The sequence below is a fragment of the Pimephales promelas genome, chromosome 15 (assembly GCF_988280905.1).
Source record: "Pimephales promelas chromosome 15, fPimPro1.hap1.1, whole genome shotgun sequence".
Taxonomy (NCBI): Eukaryota; Metazoa; Chordata; class Actinopteri; order Cypriniformes; family Leuciscidae; genus Pimephales; species Pimephales promelas.
The window spans coordinates 33,471,848-33,483,849 of NC_142783.1; the positions used below are offsets into that span (position 1 = coordinate 33,471,848).

At 35.8% G+C, this 12,002-nt stretch overlaps 1 protein-coding gene across 1 annotated transcript; it reads right to left on the minus strand.

Annotated features, from left to right (window-relative positions):
• Nucleotides 1-3,924: 3,924 nt before the first annotated feature.
• napba (N-ethylmaleimide-sensitive factor attachment protein, beta a) lies at nt 3,925-11,713 on the minus strand. Its single transcript, XM_039653437.2, has 11 exons — nt 11,470-11,713; nt 11,104-11,183; nt 10,409-10,525; nt 9,356-9,402; nt 9,110-9,187; nt 8,961-9,016; nt 8,721-8,805; nt 7,616-7,720; nt 7,091-7,159; nt 6,698-6,748; nt 3,925-5,504 (listed from the first exon to the last, which is right to left on the minus strand). The coding sequence occupies exons 1-11, from the start codon at nt 11,565-11,567 to the stop codon at nt 5,403-5,405; spliced, it is 888 nt and encodes a 295-aa protein (XP_039509371.1). The 5' UTR covers nt 11,568-11,713; the 3' UTR covers nt 3,925-5,402.
• Nucleotides 11,714-12,002: the final 289 nt, after the last annotated feature.

Genomic DNA, 12,002 nt, shown 5'->3' on the forward strand with positions numbered 1-12,002 from the left:
AAAAATAGATAAAATGAAAACAAACAAAAAAAAACGTATGCACAAAGACAACGTAGGCTAAGCAAGGCAGTACAAAAGGGACAGTGCAATAAAAAAAAATAAAAATAAAAAAAAGGATCACAAAACAAGCACATCAATACAGGAGGTGATTTACAAAGAAACCATAATTTCTTTAAGCAACAAAGTAGTTTTAGCAGCTTTCTTATTAGCTGATAAACAAAGAGAGTCATAAAATAATTTTAAATCAACACAAAAAAGTTTAAAGTTGGGCTTAGATTCAGTTACTTTACATTTATGAAGATGAAATTCACCGCATAAAGTAAGCAGCTTTAATCTGTCATCCATCTCCTTTGACCCCGAGTCCTAAGTCAAAAACAACACATTAACAACCTCAAAAATAAAGAGTTTGTAATAAGCAGAAAAAATAAGCCAGGCTACTCTTTTCCAAAACTCCTTTACATAATCACATTCAAAAAACAAATGTGGTATTGTTTCAAGATTAGAATTACAGAATGTGCAGTGTGAAGAGACGTCCAACTTAAATTTAGAAAGAAGAGAGTTACAGGGATAGTAATTTTGTAGAATTTTAAAATGAAGCTCTTTCCACTTGTTAGGTAACAGAAACCTATTAATGCCAGTCCATGTTTTAATGGTAGAAAGAGAAGGATAATTTAATTTCCATTTGAAAAAGGCTTTGGGATGACAGCTGATCTTCCTAATAAGAAATCTTCTAATCCAAAAATTGTTACATTTGCCATTGGAAATCTCCAAACCCCCAATAGATAACTGGGGCATTTCACAAACGGATACTCTGTAGCTACAGTATGACCGAACCATATGCAAAAGTTTAGGAGAAATAGAATTAATAACCCCGTTATATACTGCAGGAGAGGAATTCACTCCAAAAAGATTGATAAATTCATTGTAGGAATAAAAGCTGCCATCCTTCTTAAACAAATCCAAAACAAAAATAACACCTTTGTCAACCCAATCCTTAATAAAGATAGATTTTTTTCCACGCAGCACATACTGATTATTCCATAGAATGCTCCTATGAGGGGAAAAATTGTGGCAAAAGGCAAGCTTACAGGCCTCCGAGGCTTGCTTATGAAAATTAGCAAGCTTGAACGGAAGTTTGTTACATTTAAAATCACAAGACAATAAAAAATGTAACCCCCCACATTTTTCAAAGATAAATTTAGGTATGTGAAACCATAACAAACTAGAATCAGCATTCAGGCAGCGTTTAATCCAGCCGATCTTGAAAACCTGATTGAGAGTACTGAAGTCCAAAGCATTCACATCCCTCCAAAGTATTTCTAATCAGAGTCTTTCTTTTAACATATTCAGTTTTATTTTTCCACAAGAATTTAAAAAGAATAGAGTCGATAGATGAGCAAGTTTTCGGATTGACATATAGGGACAAAGCTGGGTAAACAATCCTAGAAATGCCTTCAGCTTTAGATATCAAGACACGACCATAAATAGTTAAGTTTCTTTGTTGCCAGCAATTGAAGACATTCTTTAGTTTTTTTGTCCGTTGTGAAAAGTTATCTAAAATTCTATCTTTGGGAGATTTACTTATTATAATGCCTAAATATCTAACAGAGCTTTTAACCTCAATGCCTTCTATATGACCTTTTTCAATACTGTCCCAAAGCGCCATATAGGACGCTTTTGCAAAAGCGTAAATATCCAACGCACATGGCACCCTTTAACGTGAAATGAGACGCAGATATATTTGGGCAGAAGGCGCCCCCTTGTGGTCTAACCCTTACCCAACACCATACCTAAACTTAACCATTAACCGAAGCGTCTCATTAGACGTTAAAGGGTGCCATGTGCGTTGGATATTTACGCTTTTGCAAAAGCGTCCTATATGGCGCTTTGGGATGAGAACGCGTTGTGTGAATAGGCATGATTTCACTTTTATTTCGGTTAACAGTGAGACCAGAAGCATCAGAAAATGTTTTTAAAGCTTCCAAAATAACATGAACCTGTTTCTCATCTTTTAGAAACAGACAGGTGTCATCCGCCAGTTGGCTAATTAGAAAAGTGTGTTCAGCTACAACAATACCCTGAACATCTACACAGCGGGTAATAAAAATATTAAGAAACTCTGTGACTAATAGAAACAAAAAAGGTGAAAAAGGACACCCTTGTCTGATGCCCCTACTAATTGTAAACCGGGGAGAAACACCATTTACCAATGACACATTGCTGTTAATATTTTTGTAAAAAGTCTGAACTATTCTAATAAAGGAAGGGCCAAAACCAAATTTGCGCAACGATTCAAACATGAACTCATGCTCGACCGTATCGAAGGCCTTATAAAAATCTAAAAACAAAATGATTGCACTATCGTTGATCAATTCATTGTAATCTAAAATATCTAAAACAAGCCGAATGTTATTTGCTATATGCCTACCTTTCATAAAGCCAGATTGGGAAACTGAAATAATTTCTTCTAAACATGGTTTTAATCTATTTGCGTAAAGAGAAGCTAACAATTTATAGTCCGAATTAAGTAAGGTAATTGGGCGCCAATTATCTAAGTATAGAGAATCTTTGTTAGGCTTTGGGATTAAAGTGATCAAACCCTGCTTCATGGATTCAGTTAACCCTTGTGCATTGTTCAAATTCACTACCCTTTCGTTATGTTCGTGGCTGAAAAAAGCCACTACTTTAAACTGCTGTAAAAATGTATCAGATAAATATTTTTTTCACATTTTTTTGCATAAATCTATTAACCGACCTCAGCCCTGATCAAAACTACTATTTTTTTTTTTTTTTAAATTCAGGATTTTAACTCTTTAATTGCCAAATTCATAAATGATGTCACTGATTTGGGGGGGGGGAAACACAAAATGACTTATTTTCAATATAAAATATGATTGTGGACTGGATTTTTTTTTACCTTTTATCACAGTCTTGGACATGTCAAAGATTAGAAACAACATTGGTTTTGATGCATTGTTAGTTTTTGTGTAGCATCAGATTTTAATTTTTTCTCCCTCATTTACTGTTCGTGGCTGTTTTTGCCCCATTGACTTCCATTATAACCACATTTTTTGATTGCAAAGCCATGACACCATAAAATCATGCATTTTTGATTGTTGATGGTTTTCCCTGTTGGGAAGAGGTAAAATTAGTAATTTTTACTGTTGATAACCAGGTGGAACCATTTAACCCTTTAGACAGGCCTGTGCAAAAAAAAAAAGCTTAGTTTCTGGCTTTTACATGCAGTTATATGGAGTATAATAGTATATTACAGTGTGTATATGTGTGTGTGTGTGAGTGTGTGAGAGAGTGTGAGAACTCACCTTGATGCGTCTGAGAAAATAAAAATATACACTTCAGCTCTCAAAACTACATGGAGTAAACAAAAACAAAGTAAGTGTATTTATGCATCTGCTGCCTTTTCATGGTGAGAAATGCAGACTAAACAAAAACAAAGCAAGTGGATATAAACGCTTGTCATTTGATGGTGAGAAGAGCAGCAAGCAACATGAGAGAGGGCTTGACTTGTAGTGAAGTTTTAGAGATGATTATGCAGTCTGACCCCTCCAGCGAGCTGCAGGAGGTATTGTCTTCTCACTCTGACCGCAGAGTCAGGACAGTCAGATCCTGGTTTGGATGTGGCACCCTCATCATCATCTCAAGCTTCCACTGAAGGCGAGGAGGATTCAGATGATCCTGGATCTGGATGGACTGGGAGAATCTTGAGAGGGACATGGTGGCTCTGAAAATCGCACGACCACTGCGATCATCCCACATGGCAACGTGTGGACTCCCCTCTGGATCTGTAGACGCTGGCCAAAATCAGCAGCCCCATGTAGGCACAGAGATCTTATCGCAGTTTTTTGCTTTTCAGAGTTTCCATGCACGAGGATGAATATAAAATATGACCATAAACTCCAGACATGATGCGGATGATCATTTATTCATTTCTCTTTGAATAAAATAGTTAGAACATTTATTAAAACGACTTAATAAGACTTGCCTATTTAAGCACATTTTAACATACATTTTTTAATCCCCTTTCAGTCATACAACATATTAGATAGAGCATTCAATCATCAATTTAATTACCGACACAAAGAGTAAAGCTGTTTATTCTTAATTAAATTATCAACAATGTTGAAAAGAATTTCAAAGCACAAAAATAACCCTTAAACTAAAATAATTCATAAGGTCTGAATGCCGAAAACAACAAATGCCCCGTGTCCATGTGAAACGACAACCAATAGGCTTTATGCCGAGCGTCACGTGACCAAACCGGAAAACAGGTCTCATCGCATCCGCTTGTCAGAGAAAGTGTTAACGGCCGTAAGACTACGATATCTATGGATTTTTAAGGTAATCAGCTAACCTACCTAGTTCACTTTGTTATATGCGTTTTATTCCATTTAAATATCTAAACGTTATTGTGAAGAAGAAAAAATATAAAACGTTTAAATATCAATCTGCACCTATTTTTTTTTATAGTTTCTGCACATGTGAGGTACATTGGTTATGATAATGTTTGCTCGCTCCTTTTAAGTTATCTTGAGTAAAACCGCAAAAAAAATTCGTGAAGCACATACAAAAGACCTGGACCGGAAGCGATGCGACCTGTTTTACAGAATGCGGAAGTAAGTTGTGCATAGAGCCTATAAAAGTACAATTACAAATAATACTTAAGAAATCAGCAATCAGAACTTACATGTACATATTCAACATGATCTGCATTAGAGAATCAAGGCTTTTTCTGTAATATCACACTGTGAAAAATCACTTGAGCCAAGAAATTCACCTCCATAAGTGAGCAAGAGACACTATTCTACTGATTATGAAACATGTACAACGCTTAATTCAACCACTAAAGCAAATACTTGGACAGAACTGGCACTGCCACATCGACAAAGACAACGTGAGGATGCATTTCTGAGAGCGATGGCACAAAAATGGTTTAACTGAGCAAAGGCGATGTGTTTTCAATCTAAACCCTGAAATAAAGTGCACCCACAAAATCCTGATATTCTACGGCACATTAACACACTTTACACATTTATCATGCATGACGATGCCAGTGACAACACTGAGGTGAACATTAGAAAGAGAACAGCTCTACGGGTCTCGCATGCCACACACAAGTACAAACAAGGGTGTACGGTAAAGATTTCCTCATGGCGAAGTAAAGGGATAGAGAAATGCCTTCCATGAGAGAATTATCCATTTTTATATATTTTCTCAAACGCAAGGAAATTGCAATGCAACTTCCCTCTGAATTTTCCAAGAAACGGCTGATATTTGAGCTAGTATTACTACAGAAATGTTCAACCAGATTGTCACACACACACACACAATATACGGTAAGAAATTAAACTAGATATTATGCCACAGTATTTGTCCTGGACACATCACTTCAGGTCTCCGGCATCACCCTGGATGGTCTTCTTGATACGAAGCAACATGGTGGTCTGCCACTGGTCGAGACGCGAGATCGAATCAAACTCCTTCACCTGGAGGACATGATCAGCACATGATTTAGAGATCAAAATGAGAAAAACATAAGCTGCATCTGATTTTTATACATATTTGTACAGTGATCGTGATGCATTTTCCACCGCGTGAACAGATAAAATGCTATGCATGTCTGACAAATGCAAATGGGACAGCAGCATTTGTCCAAATTTCAATCTTAACCAGGGAAAACAATCTTAAAACAGGGCTTTAAGTGTAAAATACCAAACTAACCCTTTAAGAAAGTCAATTTATTTATAGATATGAACCTTCAAAAATAGTCTTTTCAGCAAAACTAAATCTTAACGAGAAATCAAAAAATCCGCCCAATGTGTCATCATGGCTTAGTGACTGAAAAAGTTAAATATTTTCTCAGGGGATCAACCAAAGCATTTTACAAAACATGGGACCCTTTAATAAATTATTTTGAGAAGAACTCCCTCCAAGTAATTTGAGGACCCCCTTCCTTTATTTATTTATTTACTTATTTAAATGTGTTTTAAATGTGATTTTTATTAAAAAATCATTAATAAATAAAATTATTATTATTATATTTATTTATTTATTTATTTAAATTTATTTAAATTTATTTTTTGTGTGTGTGTGTGTGGGGGGGGGGGGTAGAAATTTTGAAAAAGCAAAACCTGTAATAGTGTTATGTCACTGAATACTGTCAATGTACCTTGTTCTGATAAAAATAAAAAATAAAAAAAATAAAAAATCTTAACGAACACAATAGCAATAGAGCAAAATGTAAAAAAAAATATATATATATATATATATATGTATATCAGTATCATCTAATTTTTTAAAAAGAGATTTAAAACTAAAGTACTAAACAAAACAAGCATTTGTTTCACTGGACTTTTGACTTAAAACCTCGAGTCCACGTGTGACAACTAGCCCCGGTGTCTCTTATATACTCTTTAAAACAGGTTCCAAAAGTGTGTTTTCGCAGTGAAGAACCATTTTTGGTTCCCCAAATAATCTTTCAGTGATCAGGTCTTAAAAAAAACCAACCATTTAAAAAAAAAAAGTTTTGAAGGATTTTTAATGATCTGAGAAACCTATAAAGAATCTTTTGTGCAATGGAAATTTTCCAGAGATTAATGCCAATAATGAACCTTTATATTGGAAAGTGTACAGTATGAACACACAAAGCCACAGCACGTTTTATAGGTTATAAACTTACGGCTTCAGTGAACGCCTCGCTGTTCTGCTCCTCATGAGCTTCCAGTAGTTTCTGTACAAGAAGACAAAACCATCAGTGCAAATACTGCAAAATATGACAACCACATTACTGCACTTATTTACACTGATTGTTCACCTATAGCCCACATTTCACCTTTTTACTTCTGGTGATTGTATTTAGGCTTCAAAATTCATAAAAGTTGTGTTCATTTGTGATTATCATGATAAAAATTACATGTAAGAATCATAAACTTTTGCTCATAAAGTTCAAATAATCCAAAAGCAATTGAACAAAATCTTGTTGGGTTTTTGTCGAGGGGGATGCAAACTTCTGGGATGCATCTATGCATCATGCAGTGCAATACTGCTAAATAAATGAAACCATTGTACTTACTTTCAATAGCTTACATTCTCTTGAATCAGAGAATGCAGGAAACATCCCTTCATACTTTTCAATTGCAAGCTGAAAAAAAACGAAAAACATTTGCATTAGATGAGCTGAATGGGAACAGCATATTACGCAATGGCATAGGTGGTTGAAAATGTTTGCTGCATGAATGCCACTAGGTGTCAGTGTAAGACAACTGCAATATCAACCGGCTTAAAGGGACAGTTGACCCAAAAATGAAAATGTTGTCATCATTTCCTCACCCTCGAGTTATCCAAAATCTGTATGAATGTCTTTCTTCTTCTAAAACGATTTTTCAAACTCAATCTTTATAATTATCGTCTTCTCTCTGAACAGCCCTTAACACAGTTATTTTCCTGTTTTTCAACGTGAAGCTGATTTGAAACAATTTTTTTTAGATACATAAATGTGATTAGTAAGAAGGATTGTTACTTTTAAGAGGCTATAGTAATTTAAATAAAGAACTAAATAGCCTACACACTTGATGCTGAAATTAAAAAAATGACTAACCTTTGCGTTTAATTCATCCACGATGAAGTGGCACAGAGCGGCTTTCCAGAAGTACTCTTTAGCGTTGTATTTGAGGAGAGGGTTGTCCATTGTGCTGGTTGCAACCTGCATGTGAAGAGACCATGCAGCTTTAAAACAGTAGTTCACTTTAAAACAATGTACTCACCCCCATGTCATCCAAGATTTCCATGTCTTTCTTTCTTCGGTCGAAAAGAAATGAAGGTTTTTGATGAAAACATTCCAGGATTTTTCTCCATATAATGGACTTCAATGGGGTCCAAACGGTTCAAGGTCCAAATGAGAGTTTCAGTGCAGCTTCAAAGGGCTTTAAACGACACCAGACGATGAACAAGTGTCTTATCTAGCGAAACGATCAAATCTTTTTTCGAGTCATTTGGTTCATTGAACGAACGAAATGACTCAAAACAGATTCGTTCATTTTGATGAACGAGTTTGAACCGGAGAGTCACGAATGCGCATCACAGAACAGAGCAAGGCGAGCATTTGAGCTTATAAAACTTAAACTTTGTTATTTATTTTTGAAATGGCCGATCGTTTCGCTTGATAAGAGCCTTATTCATCGTCTGGAATCGTTTAAAGGCCTTTGAAGCTGCACTGAAACTCTCATTTGGACCTTGAACCGTTTGGTTCCCATTGAAGTCTATTATATGGAGAAAAATCCTGGAATGTTTTCATCAAAAACCTTAATTTCTTTTCGACTGAAGAAAGAAAGACATGAACATCTTGGATGACATGGGGGTGAGTAAATTATCAGCAAAAGCTTTTTTTAAAAGTGAACTACTCCTTTAATCGTGCAACTCTATAAAGACCCAATGTATACTGTGAAAAATTAAAGTAAAAAAAAATTATTTGGAAAATATTTAGTTTCTATTATGTAACATTATTATTAGATTTTTGCTACTCATAGTACTGTTCTGTTAGAAATATTATTTATTCACTACTAATAATAACAATAAGTGTATTTTTTTCATTTACATTTTTTTGTAAAACTAAAATAAATAATATATAACAGGCCTATATAGTATTATTATGCATAATCCTTTGAGTAATCTAATAAAAGAAGGGTTGAGTCTGTCGCACTGACCTGCTCATAGATCTCGATGGCTTTGGGATATTGCTCGAGCTGAGCGCTGTACGAGCCCACCTTCAGCAGGCACTTATTAGCAGAGCTTAACCAGAAAACATCAAGCAATATGAATGAGCATTTACAAAGACTGAGCAGCTTTTTACAACCCACAATAAAAGGAAATGGAGGATAATTATAAATATTGAATGACATCCTAATAGAATTTACACGGCAATGACAAACAACGAAAACACAAACCTGTTTGACTCTTCGCCTTTGTAATAATCCGCGGCCTGCTCATAGTGTGCGATGGTCTAAAACAACATCATACAAGACACATTGATCTTCAAAAGCATTTTTGAGGAAAAAAAATACACATCTAATATATGTTTAAAGGCAAACGGCACCTTTTCAATATCCACTAGCTCGGATTCATAGATCTCTGCAATGGTCATGTGATGCTTTGCAGCAATCGTGAACCTTCCCTGTCAATCACACATACAAATTAGAGATTATATAACATCCACATTTTCAGTAAACAGGCACATTCAGGTTAACAAACCACAGAAAATGCATTCATTTTTAATTAACATTTCTAATGCATTTTAATGCATAAAAATGCATCAATATGCACACCAGTCCCAGTGTCTTACCATGTCTGTATAAATATCGATGGCTGCATTTAAACAGTTGATAGCCTCTGTGTGATTCATTCAAACAGAAGAGAGCAAAATGAGTCAAATGCAATTCTTACAAATTCATCTTCACTCATAATTTCACCCAAGGAAAAGACATGTGTAGACACGTTACAATTTTTGGAGATTAGATTGTTTATTAAAATTGACCTAAAATAAGTTTGTGATGATATAATATTACATTTATTTATATCATTTTTGAGCGGAAGGAAAAACATGCACGTATCTGTTTTCGTGCATGTATCTTTAAATGCAAATGAGCTGCTGTTCCCCGCCCCTCTTTCCAGAAGAGGGCGGAGCCATTACAGCTCGTGCCTCGGATACTCTAAAAACTAAAAATCTGTTTGATTTTGATTATCATCTCTATCGCGGTCCTGCTCACATGACATTGCAGTTCTTCATCATCATGCATGTGTTTTAAAACCATATCAGTCTTAACTTCGGATATATGGTTTTCTAAACACACATCGAAGCACGTGCACAGAAAGCTTGATGTCAGACGGCGCGTCCCGTTCTCTTTCACATGCTATTGCGCTTAAACTGTCAAATACAAGTTCACATAAACAGTCGTGTGTATATTAGATCTGTGTATTAAATGTTAAGCAGCATAATATGCAGTAGCTACTACTGTATATGCATTTAATATCAAACAACAACAAAAAAAACATAAAATAACTCACTGCTCGTGACTGAATGACTTTAGTAGAAATTAATTTCTTACATTAAATGCTCTGGCGACTGTGTACAGCTCACTCAGGGCGGGCTCTATGCTAATAGGGCGGAGTCTGTCAGCAGTCGTGGGCGGGGCCTACACATTAGAATCATTAGAATCTGCAAACGACTTGTTCTGAGACGCTGCTGATTTATGGGGATTAAAAAAGGAGGAGTGGGTGGATTTCTACCAATATATGTTGGTTGTGTAACACATGCATTTAAGCTCAAACACCATGTAAAAGAGAATTTTGCATAATAGGTCCCCTTTAAAACCAGTGTTATTTTAAGCCCTCTCACCTTGAGGATCTGCCTTCTTATAAGCATTTCCAGCATCAACAAAGCTGGTGGCCGAGTCCAGTTTGTTCTGCATCTGCATGTGAAGTCTCGCAGCTTGGCAGAAAGCACTGCCGGCAGCTACAGCAGCGAAACACATACGTCTTTAGATCACTGACAATCATGACAGAACTCTTCAGAAGCAGGGTGATGCGTTCTATATAGAACCTTAAAAGGTTCTAAAGTGCTACGTATTTGGAACCCCCTAAAATGCAATGCATGAATGATCACAAAATTCAAGATATGGGGGTTAAAAAATGTAATTAATCAATAGGCTATCACACGAAGAGTGCCATTTCAGTGTTTATCTTCCAAAAATCAGCATGATTAAAATGTGATATTAAGTTACTACAACAGTTTAATAAACAATAATTTAATTACAACTGCAAAATGTTGCAGAATAACGTAATATATGAATGATTAATAGCTTCTTTCTTGTCATTATCATTTATTAATTTTTTTTTTTCATAAAAGGTCCTTTGCAGTTGAGTAAGAACCCTATGCTGCATATATAGAACCCTTTTGGGGTCGAGCACAAAGATGGCCCGTCAAATGATGAATATCCAATAATAGGCCTACTCTAACAGCATTACAAATAAGCATTTAGAGAAAATAATTAACCACTTTACATATAAATTATAAAAATGACTTGTGCATACCACTCCAGTTTTTGGCCATCTTGAACATGTTGGCAGCTCTGGCATACATTTCACATGCATCCTCAACCTTATGATTTCCCCTGTGAAAACATCAACGTGGCAATTTCTAAATGAATAGCTCATCAATGAGGTAGGCCTATCAAATACAAAGCAGTGTGTATGTCGCAACATAGAAAATATTTGACATTGGACATGTTGAGAAACGCGTGGAAGGATACCGCTCATTTTATACGTGTATAAAATGCACACACACACACACACACACACAGAGAATATTTTCATTATATTGACTTATGCTATTTAAATATACTAGAACATTGGATGTCTTTGAATGTCAGATCGTGACCAGCATAATTTCTGTCTCACCCGAACATCCCTCCGAGAAATGAACCCGATGATTTGACTTTTTTATCCGCCTCTGCCATCAGCTGCATGGCTTCCTTCTCTTTCCCGGAATTATCCATGATTTAATGTGTGGTGTTCGCGCAGAGCTGCTGTTTGATCCGTAAAGGCCCGGTGTTTGTTGATATAGAGTGCGGCTTTAATGCAGAATCATGAGAAGGATGCTCGCCTCCTCCTCCTCCTCCTCCTGCTGTCAGGTGATGCTGATGATGCGCGTTCTTGAGGGAGAAACTGCGACAGTATTTGGTTGAAAGACGTAGCCACGCCCTCTAATTATTATACATGAGACGAAGTCACACCCTCTTTTTGTTATACATGAATGAAGACGTTGCAGCCACGGTCTTTTATTATCATCATCATCATCCACGGATGAACAAATGCATCAAATCAATAAATACGGATATACACAAATTAAGGAATTTAAACATAAAAAAATACACAAATAAACACGTACATGCGTTTCGAAATAAACAATTAAGCGTGAGTTTGCTATAAAA

What these genes read in the sequence shown, in the direction of transcription:
- napba (XM_039653437.2), bottom strand. Translation starts at nt 11,567, where the DNA reads ATGGATAATTCCGGGAAAGAGAAGGAAGCCATGCAGCTGATGGCAGAG. An exon ending in TTTCTCGGAGGGATGTTCGG is followed by an intron (nt 11,184 to 11,469) that starts GTGAGACAGAAA and finishes ATGTTTTCACAG; the next exon opens with GGGAAATCATAAGGTTGAGG. An exon ending in TGGATGAATTAAACGCAAAG is followed by an intron (nt 7,160 to 7,615) that starts GTTAGTCATTTT and finishes GTTTTTTTTCAG; the next exon opens with CTTGCAATTGAAAAGTATGA.